This window comes from Nematostella vectensis, chromosome 2 (assembly GCF_932526225.1).
Source record: "Nematostella vectensis chromosome 2, jaNemVect1.1, whole genome shotgun sequence".
In the NCBI taxonomy this organism is placed as follows: Eukaryota; Metazoa; Cnidaria; class Anthozoa; order Actiniaria; family Edwardsiidae; genus Nematostella; species Nematostella vectensis.
In genome coordinates this window covers 18,833,859-18,859,638 of record NC_064035.1, presented here as the reverse complement: position 1 = coordinate 18,859,638, position 25,780 = coordinate 18,833,859, and the positions used below count along the sequence as shown (strand labels likewise).

The following is a 25,780-nucleotide window of genomic DNA, read 5'->3' as shown; positions in this document are numbered from 1 at the left end:
GTTGTTATCACTTACCCTGCATATTTATCCTGATAGTTAGAAAGTGTATATTATTGGATACACTAGCCACTTAAGTTGGCACCACTTAAGTTGTGCATCGGATAACACATTGGTATCTTGTAGGGACCTCAAGGGGGTGATCGTGACACTAGACGAGACAGGCTATCTTCACTGTGCATACCTTGGCACAGATCCATCCATGATGGTCACACCGGCACCTGAGGCTAGAGATATCAATTATGAGGTACAAAAAAATACCTGTGTAGATATCTCTAGATACTGTAACTAGTACATCTGAATGCTTACACTAGGTTGGGTGCTCTGTCCAAAATTATGGGGTGGAGGAGAAATGCAGAAAAAGCCCCTTGACTACTGTTTTCCTGTATCAAACATAATGAGGATGCTTGCAAATTATGGGTTTTCTCCTTGAATGAAGCACTGCCCACTGCAAGGGAGCATTAATTTTCATAGAAGAATGGATCTTATATTTATATTATATCTTTATATTTTTAAATATTAAAATTAATAATTAAAATTGTTATTAAAAAATACTACTTCAAGAGTTTTGAGCTATATGGTATTTGTAATTTTCAGGAAGCTGATACTGAAATGAAAGAGCTCCAAAAAGTTATAAGGGAATCTTCTATAAGCTCAGGTATGATAGAACTTCCAAGTGCATTTCCTGAGCATTTGTTTTGGTGTACAGTACTGTGAAGTGGTTGGATATACTGTTGGTCTATAAAGTAATACTGTGGTTACTTGTTGGGTGTACTGTATGTTTAAGTTGTGGTTGGTTGGTTGTATTGTAAATTGGTTGTGTGTATTGTAAAGTAATTGGGTGTATTTTAAAGTAGTTAGGTGTATTGTAAAGTGGTCAGGGTGTATTACAAAGTTGTTGGGTGTATTGTGAAGTGGTTGGTTGTATTGTAAAGTGATTGGGTGTATTGTTAAGTGGTTAGGTGTATTGTGCTGTGGTTGGATGTATTGTGAAGTGGTCAGGGTGTATTGTAAAGTGGTTGGGTGTATTGTGAAGTGGTCAGGGTGATTGTAAAGTGGTCAGGGTGTATTGTGAGGTGGTCAGGTGTTTTGTGAAGTTGTTAGGTGTATTGTAAAGTGGTTGGGTGTATTGTAAAGTGGTTATGGGTGTAAAGTGGTCGGGTGTATTGTAGTAAAGTGACTGAGTGTATTGTAAAAAGTGATTGAGTGTATTGTAAAGTGGTTGGGTGTATTGTGAAGTATCTGACTCACTGCTTGTCAGTTCCATCTTTTTATTTAAGTCTGTTTTGTTGTTTGCAGAAATTCTTCCACGTACCCAACAGAAAGAGGACCTGATTATTAAAGTTTGTGTTCCTGACTCATTAGACAGAATATCTGTAAGTTTTATTGCACTGTACATGCAGGGTCATTAAAAGAGCTTCTTAGAAATAAAGGCCTTTAGTTTTCATACCCCTAAGCTGCTTACAGGTGACTCAAGACCCTATAAAAGGGGATAGACGAATACTAGAAAATAGAAAGAGCTTGATGATACAAAAAGAAGAAATTAGTCACAGTAAAAGTCAGTTAGCCACCCAATACACACAGCCCCCAGATCTTCTTGAGAGTGGGCTGATATGTATATTTTCACTCCCCTTTTGACCGAATGATATCCCATAGAAAAATAAATTCCTTTTTCTTTTTCACAATGCTGAGTGCAGAGGAATAGTATTTGTCTTTTATTACAATTAAAGGGGCAGTATTAGAACTTGACTGAAATTCATTGTGTCTGTCCGGAGGGCTGCAAAGCTCTTACCATGTCACTTCCCCTATAAAATCATCAACCTTTCTACACCAAAAGTGAGTTCTTTACTATAAGGCCATTCAATTCAGGGGATTATTAAATTGTCTTTATTGTTGTCATTATTGATGATTGTCAATTGGATGATAGTGATAGTAATTTGGTATTCCAGCATATGAACAACTCATTGACAAGATTTCCTTTTTTTATAAAAACCCATGTAGTAATAAGTCTTGTTTATCAACAGCAAAGCATGGTGGATGATGTCGACGAGGAGACTTTTCCATCCATAACAGTAACTGTATGTCAATGGTTTACAGGATTTTTGCCGTTAGCACCTTTCCCTTTACCCTGTTTCTCTATCAATGAACACAAATTTACAACAGCAGCTGTAGTATAACCACTTCATTTAAAGGCATGAGCTACAATGAACTGCTTCAGATCTGAATACTTTGTAATATTTTTTAAAAGAATGAAGATGGTTTTTTTTCTCTATAAAAGAAATACCTCCATTTAATACAGTGCTTGCAAATAAATGCATATAAGGAATCACACTTAAGAAAGCTGTCTGCATGAGTATGAACTTTATTAATACTTCTTGCCAATCTAGGTATCGCTGGTTTGCCAAGCCCCCCGTCCCCTGGAGAATGTGTTCCTCAGTGTGATTTGTAGCTCCCCCATCACCTGTAACAGATCCTCCATCGTCTTTCCAGTTGTTGGTGAGTCAGACCATCATCATCCTTTGGCCTAATATAGGATGGCCTGCAGAACCCGTCTCCACACCCTGCGGTCTGCCACTGCATTTTGTAGATCACTTCTTTCATAGTGTTACACACTAAATTAAGGGAGGGCCAGTTATACACACATACATGCCCTGAAGAAATCTTATTAAAGACAAAAATTTGGCAGAGTTTAGTTTTTGGCATCTATAAATACTTATATCTACATCAGAAAATAACTGAGCCTCTTAGTTGCGGCCATTGGCTTGTCACGCCTCATGATATACACTTGTGCGCTGTGGCGGCAGATTGGACCGGAAACCTGTGTCACTTACCCTTTGCACAACATTCTGGCAGGCTATGAGGTGGCGATCAGCCAAAGTTGGCAAACCTCAGCACTCAAGTGTGTACTCATAAGTACAGCCTGGGTAAATAATTCTTAATTCCAACTTCTGGGTGCTTTCCATGGGTCAGACAGGCAACTTGTGAAGGCTGCCCAATCAGGGAAGGTGAACACCACAACAGACCTTATTGGACCCAAACAAGGTCCGATTTTGATACGTCAGATTTCTTGAGTGTTTACAACGTTGCACAGAAGAAATGATACACGAGTTCTAGTTTCCTTTGCCTTAATCAGGATGTGGACTTAGGCAAGTTGTCATTTTAGTATCCGGGGAGGAAGGATGTTTTGATGAGTGGATATTTTGATAAGTTAAGTTAGCTGCACATCGTATTGACATGGTTTGTTGACAGGAGACCGAAGTGAGCCCGTGTCGGCAGAGGTGGCTTTCTACACACGAGGTGGCTCAATACCCACCACTCTCAATGCTCAACTGACAGCTACATATACGTCAACTGGAGGTGAATGCAGACCACTGTAAATTCTCAATTTAGGGCCTCCCAATAAGCATGCCGCTTCAAATTACAGTCCCCTTTTTACTAAAACGCTCCCAAGACACTAAAACAAGCATTTACGATTAACTTCAAGAGTCATTACAATATACGCGGGTACGTTTATCTCAATCAGGTTTTTCGTTTTTTATCATATTTTGCTGCCTTTATGATGACAGCACCTAAGTCCAAAGCCCCAAAAAAGTGCAGGTTGATGTACTCACACTACTGCTCAGTCAATCATAAACGTTTGCTATAGATAGTGGTGCAATTACAAGAATGTAGGACAAGCTCACGGACGCAACTCTTCTAGACTTGTCCTAACCCCTGATATGTATGCAATTTTATGTCCTCTAGATGCACCACGTGTTGCACAGTGTGAGGTGGACTTCCCCTTAGGACTGGTCTGCAAAGGAGCTCAGCCAATGAAAAACGCGCAGCATAAGGTACCTGACCAATGAAAAACGCTCTTTACAAGATATCAGTCAGCCAATGAAAAACGTGTAGCATTAGGTGCCTGGACCAATGAGAAATGCTCATTACAGGGTCAGACAGCCAATGGAAAATGCGCAGCATAAGGTACCTGACCAATGAATAACGCTCTTTACAAGGTATCAGTCAGCCAATGAAAAACGTGTAGCATTAGGTAACAGAGATAGCCAGTGAGCAGCTTGGTTAGGGTAAGAGGTATCGTAAGTTAACCCTTACTCTTTTAACTGTTTCCAGGTCACAGTCGACACCAACAAATCGCCAGCAAATCTTGCTGAAGTATTCCCAGGTCAGTCCAATATCTCGGTAATTCAATCCGGAGTGTATGTTTATGCAGATGTAATTATATGTATTTATATATTTATTTCAAATAAGATGCAGCTAGTATTGTTAAGCTTGCACGGGTTGTCATCTGTGTGTTTTACTCTGCCTTTGTTCACTAGAAATGGTAGATGATGCCGTCATACCATTAGCTGCCATTGGTATCCAGTACTATGGCGGTCCTACTGTTACCATCCTGGCGTCGAAAACATCGCGTAAGTGTCGTAAGAGCCCCACTCACTCATTGTTTTTCTCAATATTTGAAGACAAATTATGTGAAGAGATCTCGAGATAACAATCTAAATATAAGGTTTTATACTTTATTTGCAAAATTAATATTAAAATATAACAATGGCTTTTCCAAATCAGCCGAAACGAATCCATATCATAACTTGTTGGTCGTTCAAGGAAAAGCTGAAGTTTTGTACTGGGCTCTCATATTTTTTTTTTAGTCATTGACTTAGTTTCTAAGAGATCCATGGAATATAACTCATTCATTTGAACAAATTCGTTCCTGAATATGAGAAAGGCAGACTACTGTACGTTCTTGCGGATATCGCGAGTTCACTGTGGAAATACACGTAAAGAAAAACCAGTATACACCTATAAAAATAGGTGTATAAATTTGCATGAGAATCCATGTGCATGAGAATTCATGTCCGAATTGTTTTATGGGCAGTGTGTTAAGGTTGGTTCTCACTTGGACGTAAGCGCAAGCGCAACGCACGTAATTTTCCGATTCTCACTAGAACGCAATTGCCTGATTTTCTTGCGCTTGTGTTTGACCGATTCTCACTTGTGTTGCGTTTGCGCTTGCGCTTGCGTCCTAGTGAGAACCAGCCTTAAATGGCTGACCCCTGATTTTGGAAAGCCACGTGACCGTTTCCAGGCACATAAACAACACTGCAGTTTACGACTCATGCCTCCCCCGAGTCCAACCTTGTTTGGGAAAGGGGTACGTGTATATTCACTCAAAACAATTGTTGTTTGTTAATTGTTGTCATCTTGCGTGTTTGCAGAGAGATATCGAATCCAGTGTGACGTGTTTGAGGGAATGTGGCTGGTACTATATGAGCTGATAAGACGACTGGAGGCGCATTATAAAAAAGTCCGTGTGAGTTGCTACCCTTGGCATCACTTGCACAGCACTGCTGCATGCCTGAACTTCCGCATGCACTCCTAGTACATCAATGGTGTTAAGCCTTGTGCTGATAGCTCCAGTATTAATATGGAAGAGTTGGTTAAGTGCTGGGCCCAACAATAGTGGCGTGTTTGTAGAACATTAGGGACGCGAAAACATAGAACGCCGCGAACGTTGGATTTGCGCTCGCGCCTTCCAACTACGCTTTCAACTACGTGGCTAGCCCACTTTTCACGTTGTTTAGCACAGAAGTACTGCTTTCTATTCTAACAACACTGTACACAATTGTGTGTTATATTCATATAAACCACTGCAAACGTAGATCTTCACATTTTTAGCGTTTGTGTAAAATTCTCCGGTGGATCTCATTAGTTTACTTTATCACACATAACTGTATTGTTGAATTCTCATTGGTTAATTTCATGCACGTGACCGTAGTGCTAAGGTCTTATTGGTTCCCTGCATGTGACCTCGTGGTGTTGTTACTTAGGACAACGTGTCTTTCCGAGCATCGTTCATGGGCCCACTGCCTCTACAGGAGTACTATGAGCTGATCGACACACATTTCGAGGTAAGTCTCCTAGTGTCTCTCGGCTCTTAGTGCTGTGCGCTTTCATCACTTTCTCATCATTTTCAAGGTCTACGTATCATTCCACAACGTCAATCTTTTTCCATTCCTTTATTTGACACTGTCCTTCAACCTGTGATCTTCAGCAAAGTGAAATGACAATCGCAATACAGAAATGCTCTTTTAACCAATTGCCAACCGTGTCACCTTGTGACTCGATTCTATCTTCGTTTAGCGTTTTTGTTGTAATTATCTTGTGAATGTGCTGTGACACTTGTGACTCAATTCTTTCGTTGTTTGGTGTGTTTATAGCCATGTGCCTCTTGTCTATCGTTGTTTGTAGCCATGTGCCTCTTGTCTATCGTTGCTTGGTGTGTTTTATAACAATGTAGCAATAACTCGATTTTATCGTTATGTGCAATGTACCACTGTACAGACTCGATTCTATCTCGGTTAGGTGTGTTTGCAGCCAATGTACCACATGTGAGTCGATTCTATCGTTCGTTGCGTCTGTAGTAACGTGGCGCTTGTGACCAGATTCTATCGCTGTTTGTTACAATGTGTGTTTGTTACAATGTACCACCTGGACTCGATCCTATCGTTGTTTGGTGTGTTTGTAGCAACGCCAGAATCAAGCTAAGTACCGGGATTTGCTGGCGGAGAGGGCACAGCAGTTCCGCTCCATCCAGAGGCGCCTACTGACGAGATTCAAGGACAAGACGCCCGTGTCCTTACAAAACCTGGATACACTCCTGGACGGTACCTACAGGCAGGTACGGACGATGTAGTAAAAGGCGCACATCTGATAGACACACAAAGCCTGTCACTGTGAGGTTGGGGGGGGGGGGGTACACACCTAGTGTCACGGGATAATACACGCGCACAACTGATAGATACACAAAGCCTGTGACTGGGGGGGGGGGGTACACACCTAGTGTCACTGGATAATACACGCGCACATCTGATAGATACACAAAGCCTGTGACTGGGGGGGGGGGGTACACACCTAGTGTCACTGGATAATATACGCGCACATCTGATAGACACACAAAGCCTGTGACTGTGAGGTTGGGGGGGGGGGGGGTACACACCTAGTGTCACGGGATAATATACGCGCACATCTGATAGATACACAAAGCCTGTCACTGGGGGGTGGGGGTACACACCTAGTGTCACGGGATAATATACGCGCACATCTGATAGACACACAAAGCCTGTGACTGGGGGGGGGTACACACCTAGTGTCACTGGATAATATACGCGCACATCTGATAGACACACAAAGCCTGTGACTGGGGGGGGGTACACACCTAGTGTCACTGGATAATATACGCGCACATCTGATAGACACACAAAGCCTGTGACTGGGAGGGGGGGTGGTATTCACACACCTAGTGTCACGGGATAATATACGCGCACATCTGATAGACACACAAAGCCTGTGACTGGGGGGGGTACACACCTAGTGTCACGGGATAATATACGCGCACATCTGATAGACACACAAAGCCTGTGACTGGGGGGGGGGGGTACACACCTAGTGTCACGGGATAATACACGCACACATCTGATAGACACACAAAGCCTGTGACTGGGGGGGGGGGGGTACACACCTAGTGTCACTGGATAATATACGCGCACATCTGATAGATACACAAAGCCTGTGACTGGGAGGGGGGGTGGTATTCACACACCTAGTGTCACGGGATAATATACGCGCACAACTGATAGACACACAAAGCCTGTCACTGGGGGGGGGGTACACACCTAGTGTCACGGGATAATACACGCGCACAACTGATAGACACACAAAGCCTGTGACTGGGGGGGGGTACACACCTAGTGTCACTGGATAATATACACGCACATCTGATAGATACACAAAGCCTGTGACTGGGGGGGGGGTACACACCTAGTGTCACGGGATAATATACGCGCACATCTGATAGACACACAAAGCCTGTGACTGGGGGGGGGGGTACACACCTAGTGTCACTGGATAATATACGCACACATCTGATAGACACACAAAGCCTGTGACTGGGGGGGGGTACACACCTAGTGTCACGGGATAATATACGCGCACATCTGATAGACACACAAAGCCTGTGACTGGGGGGGGGTACACACCTAGTGTCACGGGATAATACACGCGCACATCTGATAGATACACAAAGCCTGTGACTGGGGGGGGGGGGTACACACCTAGTGTCACTGGATAATATACGCACACATCTGATAGACACACAAAGCCTGTGACTGGGGGGGGGGTACACACCTAGTGTCACGGGATAATACACGCGCACATCTGATAGACACACAAAGCCTGTGACTGGGGGGGGGGTACACACCTAGTGTCACGGGATAATACACGCGCACATCTGATAGATACACAAAGCCTGTCACTGGGGGGGGGGGGGTACACACCTAGTGTCACGGGATAATACACGCGCACAACTGATAGACACACAAAGCCTGTGACTGGGGGGGGGTACACACCTAGTGTCACGGGATAATACACGCGCACATCTGATAGACACACAAAGCCTGTGACTGGGGGGGGGGTACACACCTAGTGTCACGGGATAATACACGCGCACATCTGATAGATACACAAAGCCTGTCACTGGGGGGGGGGGGTACACACCTAGTGTCACGGGATAATACACGCGCACAACTGATAGACACACAAAGCCTGTGACTGGGGGGGGTACACACCTAGTGTCACGGGATAATATACGCGCACATCTGATAGACACACAAAGCCTGTGACTGGGGGGGGGGTACACACCTAGTGTCACTGGATAATATACGCACACATCTGATAGACACACAAAGCCTGTGACTGGGGGGGGGGGTACACACCTAGTGTCACTGGATAATATACGCGCACATCTGATAGACACACAAAGCCTGTGACTGGGGGGGGGGGTACACACCTAGTGTCACTGGATAATATACGCGCACATCTGATAGACACACAAAGCCTGTGACTGGGGGGGGGGTACACACCTAGTGTCACGGGATAATACACGCGCACATCTGATAGATACACAAAGCCTGTGACTGGGGGGGGGGGTACACACCTAGTGTCACTGGATAATATACGCACACATCTGATAGACACACAAAGCCTGTGACTGGGGGGGGGTACACACCTAGTGTCACGGGATAATACACGCGCACAACTGATAGACACACAAAGCCTGTGACTGGGGGGGGTACACACCTAGTGTCACGGGATAATATACGCGCACATCTGATAGACACACAAAGCCTGTGACTGGGGGGGGGGTACACACCTAGTGTCACTGGATAATATACGCACACATCTGATAGACACACAAAGCCTGTGACTGGGGGGGGGGTACACACCTAGTGTCACGGGATAATACACGCACACATCTGATAGACACACAAAGCCTGTGACTGGGGGGGGGGGGGTACACACCTAGTGTCACTGGATAATATACGCACACATCTGATAGACACACAAAGCCTGTGACTGGGGGGGGTACACACCTAGTGTCACGGGATAATATACGCGCACATCTGATAGACACACAAAGCCTGTGACTGGGGGGGGGGTACACACCTAGTGTCACTGGATAATATACGCACACATCTGATAGACACACAAAGCCTGTGACTGGGGGGGGGGGGGTACACACCTAGTGTCACGGGATAATATACGCGCACATCTGATAGACACACAAAGCCTGTGACTGGGGGGGGGGGGGTACACACCTAGTGTCACGGGATAATACACGCGCACATCTGATAGATACACAAAGCCTGTCACTGGGGGGGGGGGGGGTACACACCTAGTGTCACGGGATAATATACGCGCACATCTGATAGACACACAAAGCCTGTCACTGGGGGGGTGGGGGATACACCTAGTGTCACGGGATAATATACGCGCACATCTGATAGACACACAAAGCCTGTGACTGGGGGGGGTACACACCTAGTGTCACGGGATAATATACGCGCACATCTGATAGACACACAAAGCCTGTCACTGGGGGGGTGGGGGATACACACCTAGTGTCACGGGATAATATACGCGCACATCTGGCTAAAAAAGGCTGTTGCATGCTATTTTAAAATTATAACTGGCTTCAGCCTAGAGTGGTTCTAATGTGTAAAACTTTCAGCTTCTCGCTCTGAGTGAAGCCGAAGAGGAATGTGAGCGCGCGATAGAGGCATCGTCCAACGCACTGTCGTGTGCAACCCGTCTTATCAACTACCTCATAAAGTAGGTATCCCTATTCCTGTGTTTAATTAATTGCTGTGCCGTAGGGCTGCTTAGATGTCCTTATATGCTTGCAAGGAACGTTTTTTTCTAGGTTTTTCATAGTTTTCATAGGTTTTTATAGTTTTCATATGGCTGAATGTTTCTTGTTCAGTGGCTGACCGTGTGTTTTTCAGGCTGTGGACTAATATGTCAGACAAGGAGTTTGAAGCGCTGCAGATGGTTCTGTCTCCAAGGGTTTCACAGTCAGAGGACCAGGTCAGTTTTACCGAGTCTATCCCCATATTTGGCTCCTACGTGCTACGTGCCGTAATCGTGCCATGCTTGTGTTGTGGTCGTTTCTTGGTCGTGCCATGTTCGTGTTGTAGTCGTGCCACGTGCCACGATCATGCCATATTTGTGTGTTAGACATGCCGCGATCGTACCGTGATCGTGTTATGGTCGTCTCTTGGTCGTGTTGTGGTCGTGCCACGTGCCACGATCATGCCATATTTGTGTGTTAGACATGCCGCGATCGTACCGTGATCGTGTTATGGTCGTCTCTTGGTCGTGTTGTGGTCGTGCCACGTGCCACGATCATTTCATATTTGTGTCTTAGACATGCCGCGATCGTGCCGTGATCGTGAGATGATCGTGTGATCGGTGCGTAACCGTCGTGATTATGTCCGTAACTTGTTAGGCGCTGTGGAGACACACCCACCTTTATAACATTTACTTCAGTTTATGTGAACGTGGAAATTTCCACGTCACATTTTCGCGTTGAAGTTGTGTTGTACGAAAAGAGAAATATCGCGAATATTGAAAACAGTACTAAACCAAAAACTTCCCACGTTTTCTTAGCTTTATTCAACTCCCCTAATGATCCTTGACTTGTGGTGTCTTAGGGTTGGGAAGAGATGGCAGACGCTGCGATTACTCATCTCCTCAGGACTTGTTTATCAAAAAGCGCCAAGGATCAGGCAGGTACGTGTCCTAAGCTCTGGCTTTTTTATGTGAATTAATTTGATTTAACTGCTTGCGTCTGTATTTCTCGCAGTTGGGATTAGTTCGCTCACGATGCCTCCGGACACGAGTAAACTTAAGAAGCACATTGCACTCCTTTGCGATCGGCTAAACAAGGGCGGAAAACTGGACCTCGCCATGACAAGCGGTAGCTCGCAGGGCAATGAGATGCCTGTCGCGCAAGCGCCAAAATCAGTCAAAGCCCTTGAGCCACTCGATGAGACGTCAGAAGAGCACTACGAGGAAACAGGTACATGCACTTTGTCACCTTGCCTAGGCTGTGTCGTCCGTATAGAAATGAGAGCATTTGCAATAAAACTACTTTGCTGATAGAAGCCATGTAACGTATGCGCATTTTTCATCGCACCACACCTCTCTTCTACCTGAAACTCGCCATTGAACTTCGTGCTTTTTCTTGAGGGATGACCTTGAAGTGACCCTCCTAAGATCTTGAGTCATTTGATCGTTTAAGTAGTGAATTATTTCAAATGCTCTTCTTCTGATCTCTTGTAGACGGAGAACAAAATGGCTTATCAAGTTTACCGCCCTTGATGGAGCCGTCCGGTAGACTACCGCAGATCAATACAGGCAAGAATTCCACTCTCTCTGACCTCAATAGGCGCGTGCACGTCACTCAAGGCAGCGAAGAGGAGGCACTAGTAGAGAGAGGCATGGTGGCGGCGCGCATGTCCAATGGGTCAGACAGCGACGCTGACCGGTGATCTTCGTATAGTAGACGATGGTAGAAGAGGTATGGAGGAGGCGCGCATGTCCAATGGGTCAGACAGCGACGCTGACCGGTGATGTTCGTATAGTAGACGATGGTAGAAGAGGTATGGAGGAGGCGCGCATGTCCAATGGGTCAGACAGCGACGCTGACCGGTGATCTTCGTATAGTAGACGATGGTAGAAGAGGTATGGAGGAGGCGCGCATGTCCAATGGGTCAGACAGCGACGCTGACCGGTGATATTCGCATGGAAGGCCCGTAAAGAATATGGATACAACCCACATGCCAAATATACCAGTGACGCTGATCGGCGATCGTTACGGGAGCGATGCTAGTTGTAACACTACATGGCGAGACGGTTCTGCCAAGTGATTTCGTGATTAAATGTTACGGGACGGGTTAGTACGTCATGTTAGACCCCTTGGTTTGGCACTTAAACTAACCCTGACCTTAACCCTTAACCATCGTCTTACCTGACGAATAACCTGAACACATCGTGCTGCGATAGGAAGCCTAGACTCAGAAAGCCTTGACGCAGTAGTGCTATCTGGGGGAACGTTTACAATTGTCATATTCGTATACTGTATACATTTATACTTTACATTTATTTGCCGAAAGCGAAGTGAATAGCGTTGGATAGTCCCGACGCTTCGACGTCTCGTCTCTATTCTCTCAGCCTGAGGAGAATTATTGTTTTAGTATATACTTGGCGGGGACTGAGCAAGACACATTTTGCTGTAATTATTTTATCGAATTTCCAACGTCGCGCGAAACTAGGTATCGCTTCTGACAGTTGTTGATGTTCGTATCTTTTTGAAGATTTTGCTCTCTCTGAACATCAAGGGCTCGAAATCCATTCTGTTTTAACCCCCATACAATACAGAACCAATAAAGACAATATACGAATTTATTGTGTAGACTAGTTTAGTCCCGTTTGATACGTCGTTTTCACGAATTTGGTTGTAGAGATGATTTCTTTCACTATGAATCCTTCAAAGACAATAAAGCCCATTTACAATTTTTAGTTGACAATTTTTATTTGCTAGTGTCGATTGAGCAAAGTCGGCAATTTTAAAGTTAGCAGGTTTGCTTTTTCTCGGCAATTAAAAATTGTCACATGAAAAATTGCTAGTGTTGATGCCAACAAATATAGTTGTCAACTAAAAATTGTTAGTGTAGATTGGGATTAAGGTACATTCACTAAAATACTTCTCTTTGTTTGTGATACATTATGCAGGCCTTAACAGTGATTAACTTGTCGTTTTCCTACGTTTAAACTAACGATGTGCTGCTTTAGTTTATCGCAAAAGAAATTTTAGCAAACTTTGAATTTGTCGAGCACGTTGCAAAATCATTTCGGCGGGAAATTGTCAAAACACGGGGATTTGAAACCGAGTTTCCGCAAGGAAAATAAATCTAAATCAATTTTAGCAAAAATGCCGTTTTAATGTGAAGCTCGATAATTTCGGGTGCTAAAAGCAAGTTTTTATGGTAACTTCACAGATCGACTCATTCCGATTTTTTGCGGTGAATACTGTCCATTAATCCGAGATAGCGAACCAATCAGAGCGCGCGTTCTAATTAAGTTCCACCCAAGTATATACTAAATATTATTAGTCTACCAGAATTAACAAGACCCTGGTGATACATAACATTATCCTTCACCGTTCTTGGGTCTTGGGTAGCCAAGACCTCTTGAAAGCGTGAATGTTGAGGGGATTTTCAAACGGAGGTTTTGTTACCTTGACGGTGCTATGGGAAGCAGTAGCCTTTTTAGCCCAAAGGTACACGTTGCATGCTAACTTCAACAAACATAAGGCACAGTCCAGATTAAGTAATACTTTGTGTAAGAACTAGGCAAGTGCACGCTGACATGTCAAAAATGCCTTTGTTTATTCTAGAAATTTGATTGGCCAAGACAAAACATTCTAGCATAAGATACAAATAACACGATTCATAATATGATCCATAATATTTTTTTAAATATTTTGGTTATAGGGTTAATTACTATGTCTGATCCAGCTTTTCAGGTAAATTTTATGTGGGGAACCTTATAAGACAACAAACAGCAATTGTTCTGGCTTCTTTTGATTGGTTCACCACAGAAAATCACCTGTAAGGTATATAGCAAAGGACATATTTCACACAATTTCTTCAAAATCTTACTATCTTCTATATGTCCTGCATGCATGTTTGGTATAAAAAAGATCCTATGTGGGAAAGCTATAATGAAGCTGTTTGCCGCAGGACAATGGGACTTAACCTAGTTCTTGCACGGATGATTAAACGCTAAATAGTAGATGGTGCCGTACGTATGCCGCAACAAATGATGTAAATTTATCGATATTTATTTCACCGAATTTGATTATGTCCCCGGGCATGAATTACACATTTTATGGCGTGGGATTAATATTAATTACAAATATTAAGAACATTTGTGCATATTGCAATAAAGTACATTTATAAATAGGGATCCCTGGTGAAACTTTATGTTACAACAATGTGTGAAGGGCTACTTTGACGCACACGGAATGATCGAGGCGTATAAGAGTGACCGGATTTTCTTTTCTCACTCCCGCGCTTGAAGACGTCTTTGCAGGCTCGTTCGTGAACATCTAGTCTCGGCCCTGCACCGCAAGGCGCATGTTCACTAAACATTTCTTTGGTCGTGTTTACCACCATTTCCGTTCACATGGTTATTTATCATATGGTTAGATAGCGGGTTCTTAATGTGCTTGCTGTCTTGTTCTCAAGCGTCTTTCTTGCAGCTCGGTGATCTATTAGAGAAGAAATTATCCCATTACTTTTTCAGTGTTAAATTGAAACGGAGGTTTTACTGAGTTGCAAAGAAAAAAAAGCAACACCAAAAATTATGAATTGTAAAACTTCAGAATGTGAAAATTGTGAATCCCTCAACGACATATACTAGCAGCTCTCCCGTTCCAGGTTCCTCTCTAGAGAAAAGTGTGTGAAGAGTGGGATCCAGACGTGGTAATGCACTGACCACGGACCAATTCAAAGCGGCATCCTTAGCTCTGGTAATAGGTCACTAGATCCATCTAGAACCTTTTTCTATCGAAATGCACACATGAAATTGACCGTCTCGACCACCATCGAACGGGTCAACCGGAGGCGGACGCATCTCTTACCGGAGGCGAACGCATCTCTTACTGGAGACGAACTCATCTCTTACCGGAGACGAACTCATCTCTTACCGGAGACGAACTCATCTCTTACCGGAGACGAACTCATCTCTTACCGGAGACGAACTCATCTCTTACCGGAGACGAACTCATCTCTTACCGGAGACGAACTCATCTCTTACCGGAGACGAACTCATCTCTTACCGGAGACGAACTCATCTCTTACCGGAGACGAACTCATCTCTTACCGGAGACGAACTCATCTCTTACCGGAGACAAACTCATCTCTTACCGGAGACGAACTCATCTCTTACCGAAGACGAACTCATCTCTTACCGGAGGCGGACACATCCACGTCAAGATGCATCTGTTACTGTTCTCATCCCACACTTGACCGGCAGGGCACTGACATCCAGCCACACAGCGCTTGGTGGTACATTCTCTAAGAGGGGGGTCCCCTTTATTGGCGCAAGTACGTTTACACGCGGGTACGCAATCATCAAACATAGAGCCGCCTTTACACGTCACACCTAAAGGGAACACAAAAAATAGTAACATAGAGTCGCCCTTACACGTCACACCTAAAGGGAACACAAGAAATAGTAACATAGAGCCGCCCTTACACGTCACCCCTAAAGGGAACACAAGAAATAGTAACATAGAGCCGCCCTTACATGTCACCCCTAAAGGGAACACAAGAAATAGTAACATAGAGCCGCCCTTACATGTCACCCCTAAAGGAAACACAAGAAATGGTAACATAGAGCCGCCCTTACACGTCGACCCTTAAAAGAACACAATAAATATTATCACCCGTGGTTTGAGGTACCGAACCATAGCTGTCGCCTATGGTCGCAACAAGAATCTGCTAAAAAGTGTACACGTTATTTTTGAGTCATTTTAGGTTAAGAAGTATAATGGTAAGACTTAAAAGACTACACAGAAGCAGTAGAAAATATAATCGCTTTTGGTTTAGCCAAGGCAAGAACAGCGTACATACAGCAAAACATTGCCCACAATGCTGGCCCTGCTAGCGCTGTTTTTTTAAATCCATACGTACCGCATGCTTTCTTCCTGCCCCAGTTGACATTGACACCCATCCGTCTGCAGGCGCGCGCGTACGTCACCAAAGACTCGCACTCACATCGCTTGACCAGGCACTTGCACACCTCGGATATACACGCCTTGTAGTACTTATGGGGCTTTACCACAGGGTGACAGTTGGAAAACTGGCTCTTGATTGGCCAACACCGCTTGCGGGCCCGCCAATGGTGGAGAGCACTCCGTCGACACTTGCTGATAGGCTCGGCGATGGGCGGAGAAGGGGCCCTTTGCAAACATGGGCGCCGACGGTGTCCGCCTAGCGACCAACTCTTGCCAAACTCTCGGTCACTCCTCGCGTATCGCCCATTTTTCATCATAAAGTCGTCCGAGGGAACTCCATTAAAGTTGCCGCATAGCCCGCAAGTGTTGCCGCGATACCGATGAGACACGTGCACCTCGATGTAGCTCTCGCCATCCCAGATGATCTTGACACCGGTTTCGCTTAGAAGAGTGATCATGAAATTTTTTCTGTCGATTTGCAATGAAGGGAGCCGTTGATAGGGTAGCTGCACCTCTTTACGGTCTACCTTTACCACAAGGCCTCTCTGGAACAACCAAATAAAATGCGTTCCTCAATATACACTACACGAGCTGTACCAAGGGACCGCCTACACTAAGCCATGTACTAAAGGTTGATTTAAGGTTGGTTCTCGCTTGGACGTAAGTGCAAGCGAAACACACGTAGTTTTCCGATCCTCACTAGAACATAAGCGGAAGCGCAAGTGAACACAACTATGTGATTTTCTTGTGCTTGCGCTTGTTTGACCGATTCACACTTGTGTTGCGCTTCCGTTTGCGCCTACGATTGCGCTTGCGTCCTAGTGAGAACCAAGCTTTAGAGAGCACGATTTAGTCGTATTCGACCTGCCTACGTCTTAGCCATACTGAACCACACAAGCTGTACCTAAGCACAACCTGCACAGTGAGCCATGCACTAACACACTGCACCACACAAGCTGTACCAAGGGACCACCTGCACAGTTAGCCATGCACTAACACACCGCCACACAAGCTGTACCTAGGGACCGCCTGCAAAGTAAGCCATGCACTAACACACTACATCACACAAGCTGTACCTAGGGACCACCTGCACAGTTAGCCATGCACTAACACCCCGCCACACAAGCTGTATCAAGGGACCGCCTGCAAAGTAAGCCATGCACTAACACACTACATCACACAAGCTGTACCAAAGGACCGCCTGCAAAATGAGCCATGCACTAACACACTACATCACACAAGCTGTACCAAGGGACCACCTGCACAGTGAGCCATGCACTAACACACTGCACCACACAAGCTGTACCTAGGGACCACCTGCACAGTGAGCCATGCACTAACACACTGCACCACACAAGCTGTACCCAGGGACCACCTGCACAGTGAGCCATGCACTAACACACTGCTGCACCACACAAGCTGTACCTAGGGACCACCTTTACAGTGAGACATGTACTGACACACCGCCACACAAGCTGTACCAAGGGACCACCTGCACAGTGAGCAATGCACTAACACACTACATCACACAAGCTGTACCTAGGGACCACCTGCACAGTGAGCCATGCACTAACACATTACATCACACAAGCTGTATCAAGGGACCGCCTGCAAAGTAAGCCATGCACTAACACACTACATCACACAAGCTGTACCAAGGGACCACCTGCACAGTGAGCCATGTACTAACACACTGCACCACACAAGCTGTATCAAGGGACCACCTACACAGTGAGCCATGCACCGACACACTGCACCACACAAGCTGTACCTAGGGACCACCTGTAAAGTGAGCCATGCACTAACACACTACATCACACAAGCTGTACCTAGGGACCACCTGCACAGTGAGCCATATAATAACACACTACATCACACAAGCTGTACCTAGGGACCGCCTGCAAAGTGAGCCATGCACTAACACACTGCACACCACAAGCTGTACCTAGGGACCACCTGTAAAGTGAGCCATGCACTAACACACTACATCACACAAGCTGTACCTAGGGACCACCTGCACAGTGAGCCATATAATAACACACTACATCACACAAGCTGTACCTAGGGACCGCCTGCAAAGTGAGCCATGCACTAACACACTACATCACACAAGCTGTACCAAGGGACCACATGCACAGTGAGCCATGCACTAACACACTACATCACACAAGCTGTACCTAGGGACCACTTGCACAGTTAGCCATGCACTAACACACTGCACCACACAAGCTGTACCTAGGGACCACCTGCACAGTGAGCCATATAATAACACACTACATCACACAAGCTGTACCTAGGGACCACATGCACAGTGAGCCATGCACTAACACACTGCACCACACAAGCTGTACCTAGGGACCACCTGAACAGTGAGCCATGTACCAACACACTGCACCACACAAGCTGTACCTAGGGACCACCTGCACAGTGAGCCATGTACCAACACACTGCACCACACAAGCTGTACCTAGGGACCACCTGCACAGTGAGCCATGCACTAACACACTGCACCACACAAGCTGTACCAAGGGACCACCTGCACAGTTAGCCATGCACTAACACACCGCCACACAAGCTGTACCTAGGGACCGCCTGCAAAGTAAGCCATGCACTAACACACTACATCACACAAGCTGTACCTAGGGACCACCTGCACAGTTAGCCATGCACTAACACCCCGCCACACAAGCTGTACCTAGGGACCGCCTGAAAAGTGAGCCATGCACTAACACACTACATCACACAAGCTGTACCAAGGGACCACCTGCACAGTTAGCCATGCACTAACACACCGCCACACAAGCTGTACCTAGGGACCACCTGCAAAGTAAGCCATGCACTAACACACTACATCACACAAGCTGTACCTAGGGACCACCTGCACAGTTAGCCATGCACTAACACCCCGCCACACAAGCTGTACCTAGGGACCACCTGCACAGTGAGCCATGCACTAACACATTACATCACACAAGCTGTACCAAGGGACCACCTGCACAGTGAGCCATGCACTAACACACTGCACCACACAAGCTGTACCTAGGGACCACCTGCACAGTGAGCCATGCACTAACACACTACATCACACAAGCTGTATCAAGGGACCGCCTGCAAAGTAAGCCATGCACTAACACACTACATCACACAAGCTGTACCAAAGGACCGCCTGCAAAATGAGCCATGCACTAACACACTACATCACACAAGCTGTACCAAGGGACCACCTGCACAGTGAGCCATGCACTAACACACTGCACCACACAAGCTGTACCTAGGGACCACCTGCACAGTGAGCCATGCACTAACACATTACATCACACAAGCTGTACCTAGGGACCACCTGCACAGTGAGCCATACACCAACACACTGCGCCACACAAGCTGTACCAAGGGACCGCCTGCAAAGTGAGCCATGCACTAACACACTGCACCACACAAGCTGTACCCAGGGACCACCTGCACAGTGAGCCATGCACTAACACACTGCTGCACCACACAAGCTGTACCTAGGGACCACCTTTACAGTGAGACATGTACTGACACACCGCCACACAAGCTGTACCAAGGGACCACCTGCTTAGTGAGCAATGCACCAACACACTACATCACACAAGCTGTACCTAGGGACCACCTGCACAGTGAGCCATGCACTAACACATTACATCACACAAGCTGTATCAAGGGACCACCTGCACAGTGAGCCATGCACTAACACACTACATCACACAAGCTGTATCAAGGGACCACCTGCACAGTGAGCCATGTACTAACACACTGCACCACACAAGCTGTACCAAGGGACCACCTGCACAGTGAGCCATGCACTGACACACTACATCACACAAGCTGTATCAAGGGACCACCTGCACAGTGAGCCATGTACTAACACACTGCACCACACAAGCTGTACCTAGGGACCACCTGTAAAGTGAGCCATGCACTAACACACTACATCACACAAGCTGTACCTAGGGACCACCTGCACAGTGAGCCATATAATAACACACTACATCACACAAGCTGTACCAAAGGACCGCCTGCAAAGTGAGCCATGCACTAACACACTACATCACACAAGCTGTACCAAGGGACCACATGCACAGTGAGCCATGCACTAACACACTGCACCACACAAGCTGTACCTAGGGACCACCTGCACAGTGAGCCATATAATAACACACTACATCACACAAGCTGTACCTAGGGACCACATGCACAGTGAGCCATGCACTAACACACTGCACCACACAAGCTGTACCTAGGGACCACCTGAACAGTGAGCCATGTACCAACACACTGCACCACACAAGCTGTACCTAGGGACCACCTGCACAGTGAGCCATGTACCAACACACTGCACCACACAAGCTGTACCTAGGGACCACCTGCAAAGTGAGCCATGCACTAACACACTACATCACACAAGCTGTACCTAGGGACCACCTGCACAGTGAGCCATGCACTAACACACTACATCACACAAGCTGTACCTAGGGACCGCCTGTACAGGGATGCTGGTTATACATCACACCAACTCAAGAAATCCTGGCAAACCTGTAAGTGAATAACTGTAGAGCCTATGTGGACGACGAGGGACTTAGCTTCTCCGACAGCCTGATTGTGATGCCTTTCACTGCGAAGTCGCACACTGAAGTTGCCTTGACGACAATCCGCAACCAAGCGATAGCGACAGTTGCCATGGAAATTGAACATTCTTCCATCAAAGGTTTGATAATGGGGATCACCGTACGATGTACAGATGCCCATGTCTACAAAAAGTATGAATCAATGTCCCGGGTAGAAACTAACAGCCTGTTAGTTCAACCCCGGCCAACAGACCTCTCTTGCTTCCCCTTTCCATCACCTATCCCTCTCAACCTTTTCCCACCCTTTTCACACTAAGGAAGTTTGTGTATTTATTTCTCTCTCTCTCTCTCTCTCTCTCTCTCTCTCTCTCTCTCTCTCTCTCTCTCTCTCTCTCTCTCTCTCTCTCTCTCTCTCTCTCTCTCTCTCTCTCTCTCTCTCTCTCTCTCTCTCTCTCTCTCTCTCTCTCTCTCTCTCTCTCTCTCTCTCTCTCTCTCTCTCTCTCTCTCTCTCTCTCTGTCCATCAACCTCACCCTTTCCCTCCCCATCTCCCTCTCAACGATCCACCGCTCTCCCTATTCAACCCTCACCGTTTTCACACTAAGAAAGTTCCTTCCGCTCTTCTGCGTGTCACGTGAGCAGAATTTAAAAAAAAAAACGCTGCTTCACAAGATCACACGCGTCCCTTGTACAGTTCGCCTCACCTTCTACACACTCGATGCAACAACCCCCAGGGACAAAACCAGGCTTCTTTCCCTAAAAATGAAACAAATAAATGTAAAAGTTTGATGAAAATTTTGCATTAAGATAAAAGGAGTATCCCTAAAACTGAACACAGATTTGATTGAACAGAACAAATAAACCACACCTTTGGGCAATTTAAGTGACTGTTGCACTTCTGAAGCTGGCAACTCACAGAACCGTTCGCGCACCTGCAGGACTTGCAGCCAGGATCATACCATGACGCGCCATTCTATCGATATCATAAGCACATGTATGTCATTACAGGCCCGTACCCAGGATTTTTCTTGAGGGGGGGGGTGCGAAATCCGAAAAAGTGGACCTAATTTTTCCGTTGGGGAGGAGGGAGGGAGGGATATCTCTGATAAAAATCTAACCACCTCGGAAAGAACAAAAAGGGATTTTTTATGCCTTTGCAGTATCTCTACAGGACGTTTATTGTAGGATTTGGCTGCATACCAGAGTGATCTAGCTTATGATTTTGAGTTTTGTCTACAAATAGCACGTCTATTGAGAACCAAAAGTAGACTTTCGGCCGTTGTGTGTGGGGGGGGTGCGTTCGCACCCCATGCACCCCCCTGGGTACGGGCCTGCATTAGATGCCTCAAGCGCGTACACAGGGGGGTGCAGGGTGCGCGAGCAGCCCCCCCCCCCCTCTCCTCTGCCGACAAAATGAGGGTCATTTCTTATTGAAGGATCGTCACATACTATCCTTCTTCTTTATAATACCTATGACGCCTGCGGGTACGTGCATGTGTCTTAAAGATACAGTTCACGAGATACTCACACCTTCCAGGACAACACGGGTTGTGCAAGACTGTATATCCTAATAGAGTTCTAGAAGGAACTTAATCCTTGTAGTTACTGTGTCCTTATGTACCTTGGTATTTATAGCTGGCAACGTTCTTTGACGTCACTCTTTTGGGACTTATACCTGTAGCCAACCAACAGACACAAAAATGGAGGAAAGAAACATAATAGAGCGATATGCAGGTGGCTTACTCACCAAATATTTTTGGTCCTGGTGAATACAAACTGACTCTGAAAAGGAAAAGAGCGATTTAATTTAATCAAAGTGTGCTCACGTCTTGAGTTTATAGCTATAAGACAACCCTGCTTTTCCCGACCTTTTTTCTCGGTGATGGGCTTCTCTTTCTTCTTGGTCTCTAATGATTAAAAAAACAAACAATTCAATGCACAAAGAATCATCTCTTTGCTTCTTAAAAAAAGGTTATTTAACTAGAAAATTCGAAAGGTCTGGTCAAATTCACAAATGCTTAAAATATTAAAAATAATAATCATAGAAATTGATTTAATCTTGTAATTATTGGCTCTTGACTGTACGAAGGAAAAAGGAAATAAGGTACCACGGGATATACACTCCGCAGCACCGCGGGAAATATAGGAAGATAACATCGCATCCCTCCCCCCCCCCCCCCCCCCCCCAATTGTTAAAGGACGGCTGCGCGGTAGACTACGTAAATACTGAAAAAAAATTAATAATTCCCAGTCACTCTGATACGTACTGACACAAGAAGGGCAACATCGCCCACGCATGCGCACCAGACTTCCCGAACATTCAATCGTAGGGCAGTGAAGCCGAGTGCAGACCACTTGGTTATCCTAGGTACATACCGAAAATCTACCGTTAGCGTTACGAACATACCGGTATCACGAACACATCCCGAAAATCTACCGTTAGCGTTACGAACATACCGGTATCACGAACACATCCCGAAAATATACCGTTGGGGTAACGAGTATGTAGCGGACAACCACGAACACAACATGGTTAACACGAAAAGCACCACCCTAATATTTTTGCAAAACAGCTACTTAAAGGCCCCCTTTCCCAGATCATAAAATACTCACTCCACCAGTCATTATATAACCTCTATTAAGCGGGCACGGCCATCATTTTACAGTCAAGTATAACTTACAATGTGCTTTTTACCTGAGCTAAGTCAATGAATTGAATAGATGCAAAGAAAAGTCCATATTTAAAATGAGTTGTAAAACAGCATTCAAAGACAATGACGCAATTTAGGCATTTTATGGCGGATCTTGCTGTGAGACATCTAGTTGTTTCTGTTTCTTAACTTTTCCTGTTAACCTCAAATAAGCGGCCACTCCACCCTGTCCTACGCCTTGACCGCTCAATACAGGTACCTCTGTGGTGATGATCGCAATGTTTTCCAACATCATTTGAGTTTAATTCAAGCTTTTTCACCATATAAGTACCCCCCAGCCCCCATGTTTAACTGTCATCGTAATTCATACCATGTACATTCTACCTTTCAAAGCCCGTTTGATATAACCGACATGACACTCCGGAAATGGAATTCGTAAACGTTTGTCCAAGTTCAACCCAAAAAGAGCATCAAATTCACAGGGCATCACGTACAAGGAGATAAAAATAAATAGGATTATTTCAGTGTTTATTGTAACCCTCAAGAATCCCAAGTCTGAAAGTTGAAAAAGACATTGGAAAAGAATCGCAAAAAATGCGATCAGGAAATATGGTTGAAAAGACGTGACGAGATATGACGGATATGTCCGGACCTTAATGCCTAAGAAAAACATTTGAATTAAAACAGAACAAGAAAAGAAAGCCGTATTCTTTTTACAGAAGAGTATTATTCTGTTGCATTCCTCACTTTGATAATGATAATGATAACGAACAAAAGAAGTGCATTTAAAGAAAAGCCACTCGCCTTCACCTTGATTTGACATGGCAACTGATATGCGCAAGCCACTTAACGCTGTCAAATCACCCCCCTTGCACGGAGTCAAGGAGCTATCAGAAGTCTAAACAAAGTTGCTAACCGGATCTGTTTATAGAAGAACTACTAGCGTAAATGGTGCGCAATTGCCTGGCGGGTTAAAGCACGCTTTCTCTCGTACCTTACATCGGCAGACGATACACGGGTTACCGGACAAGATCGGTAACCTCACAATAGCATTCTCTGTAGAGCATCGCGCTAAACTCCCTAAGCAAATAAATCAACATCCATTAGTGGCATATGATTGTGGGTAAATCCATTAAGAGCATCAATTGGCATATTTGCTAAACGTACCGCGCAACGCCTCGCATTTCACCCTGGATACAAGGACGGCGATTACTCCTATAAAGATGTAGTAGCCAGGGCTTGGGGCAGTTCTAAAGGTTGGTAGAATACCGTGCATTCTAAGTAACGCTCTTGGTGGTATTCAGGAGGTATTGGCGGATTAGCAGTGTGTTTGTACTTGAGTCGAGCGTATCCAGACACTTGTAGCCGTGACAAGAGCGTGTTTTCGCGTCACACGATGGGTGGAGAAACTATACGCTGACTGGCGACACACGATTTGGTTCCGGAGACTCCGTGACATTTTGACGCTGCCTCATACGACCCTTTCCCAAATCAACTTCTGCGCCAACCGCTGCAGACTTGCGTTCAACTTGTTTCGATGCACACTCTCTTTTGATACTCCTAGTAAATACACTTAAACAAGAGACGATTTCCAAATTCGAGCTGCTAGCGCCAACTTCACAGGCTTTTATGCCCATTTATCATGACGTGCCATTGTTCTTGCATTGTGATATATACCACAATCACTTTAAAAAATCCTTTTTCGGCCAAGTTCAGGAAGCCATTTGCAAGCATATTTTTGCTCCAAGAGAACTGGCAAGAATTCACTTATATGTAAACAGTATACTAGAGAGCAAGATTTAAGCTCATAGAAATATTGCACGGATAATAATCTTTGCGTTATTCAAGCGAATTGATAAGACTTTTGAATAAAGAATATCTTGGGAGTAAGCCGTCTTTACGGCGCCTACATGACTAGCGAGAATAAAGAAAATTACGTTCGCTTTTTGAATTGAGCAAAAGTATGTAATCTTCTCTATTTAAATGAAGATTACGCACTGATTTCAATGAACATATCCTTGCCAGGTAGTAGATCAGCCAGACTTCGACAACCATAGACAAATGTGCGCCCGGAGCCAGTTGAACTACCAAGGAGTCTCTTTTAATCGTAAAAAGGCCATTTAGCACTGGCCGAATTTTAAGTGATATGCAAACGAGCGTCTTATCTTGTCCATTGATTCTTTTGCACTAAAGTTTGCCGGTTTCAATGGTCCTAGGACGCACAGTCGCCGGAATGTCTTAAGCGTTCTGTTTTTTTCTTTGATTTTATCGCGCGATCAATTCCAAATGAAGAGGCTGCTTTGTGCAGGGCGCTAATTGATACGAGTTGTCCACGATACTTTATCAGAAAGAGGAAATTGGAACACAATTCACCAGGGCCTCGAGAATAATCATTAATCTGCTTTTA

The 25,780-nt window shown here is 45.3% G+C and overlaps 2 protein-coding genes across 3 annotated transcripts in view; one reads left to right on the top strand and one right to left on the bottom strand.

The window, feature by feature from the left end:
- The window catches only part of LOC5504252 (protein PTHB1), an 18,999-nt gene extending 4,635 nt beyond the window's left edge, over positions 1-14,364 (top strand). The window contains exons 9-25 of one of the 2 annotated variants that reach the window (XM_032372525.2): positions 124-244; positions 595-655; positions 1,297-1,373; positions 2,022-2,075; positions 2,385-2,493; positions 3,247-3,354; positions 3,742-3,830; positions 4,111-4,162; positions 4,317-4,409; positions 5,214-5,302; positions 5,826-5,906; positions 6,524-6,676; positions 10,064-10,164; positions 10,338-10,419; positions 11,046-11,124; positions 11,198-11,413; positions 11,677-14,364. In XM_032372525.2, coding sequence (XP_032228416.1) covers positions 124-244; positions 595-655; positions 1,297-1,373; positions 2,022-2,075; positions 2,385-2,493; positions 3,247-3,354; positions 3,742-3,830; positions 4,111-4,162; positions 4,317-4,409; positions 5,214-5,302; positions 5,826-5,906; positions 6,524-6,676; positions 10,064-10,164; positions 10,338-10,419; positions 11,046-11,124; positions 11,198-11,413; positions 11,677-11,885 — 1,774 coding nt within the window. In that variant the 3' untranslated portion in view covers positions 11,886-14,364. Of the gene's footprint in view, positions 1-123; positions 245-594; positions 656-1,296; positions 1,374-2,021; positions 2,076-2,384; positions 2,494-3,246; positions 3,355-3,741; positions 3,831-4,110; positions 4,163-4,316; positions 4,410-5,213; positions 5,309-5,825; positions 5,907-6,523; positions 6,677-10,063; positions 10,165-10,337; positions 10,420-11,045; positions 11,125-11,197; positions 11,414-11,676 lie in introns of both variants that reach the window. The other variant, XM_032372524.2, reaches the window with a different exon arrangement.
- LOC5504251 (kielin/chordin-like protein) lies at positions 12,785-25,621 on the bottom strand. Its single transcript, XM_001625111.3, has 11 exons — positions 24,541-25,621; positions 24,368-24,453; positions 22,990-23,086; positions 22,591-22,629; positions 22,470-22,504; positions 21,591-21,695; positions 21,427-21,478; positions 20,693-20,907; positions 16,095-16,683; positions 15,371-15,564; positions 12,785-14,668 (listed from the first exon to the last, which is right to left on the bottom strand). Exons 1-11 carry the CDS (start codon positions 24,647-24,649, stop codon positions 14,618-14,620), a joined length of 1,572 nt encoding a protein of 523 aa, XP_001625161.2. The 5' UTR covers positions 24,650-25,621; the 3' UTR covers positions 12,785-14,617.
- Between the last annotated feature and the right edge of the window lie 159 nt (positions 25,622-25,780).

Excerpts from the sequence above, each read along its gene's own strand:
- LOC5504251 (XM_001625111.3), bottom strand. The coding sequence starts at position 24,649 with ATGCACGGTATTCTACCAACCTTTAGAACTGCCCCAAGCCCTGGCTAC. Across the intron at positions 22,505-22,590 it reads GCCCATCACCGAGAAAAAAG|AGTCAGTTTGTATTCACCAG; the intron begins GTCGGGAAAAGC and ends TTTCCTTTTCAG. Across the intron at positions 21,479-21,590 it reads GTCACTTAAATTGCCCAAAG|GGAAAGAAGCCTGGTTTTGT; the intron begins GTGTGGTTTATT and ends TTTCATTTTTAG.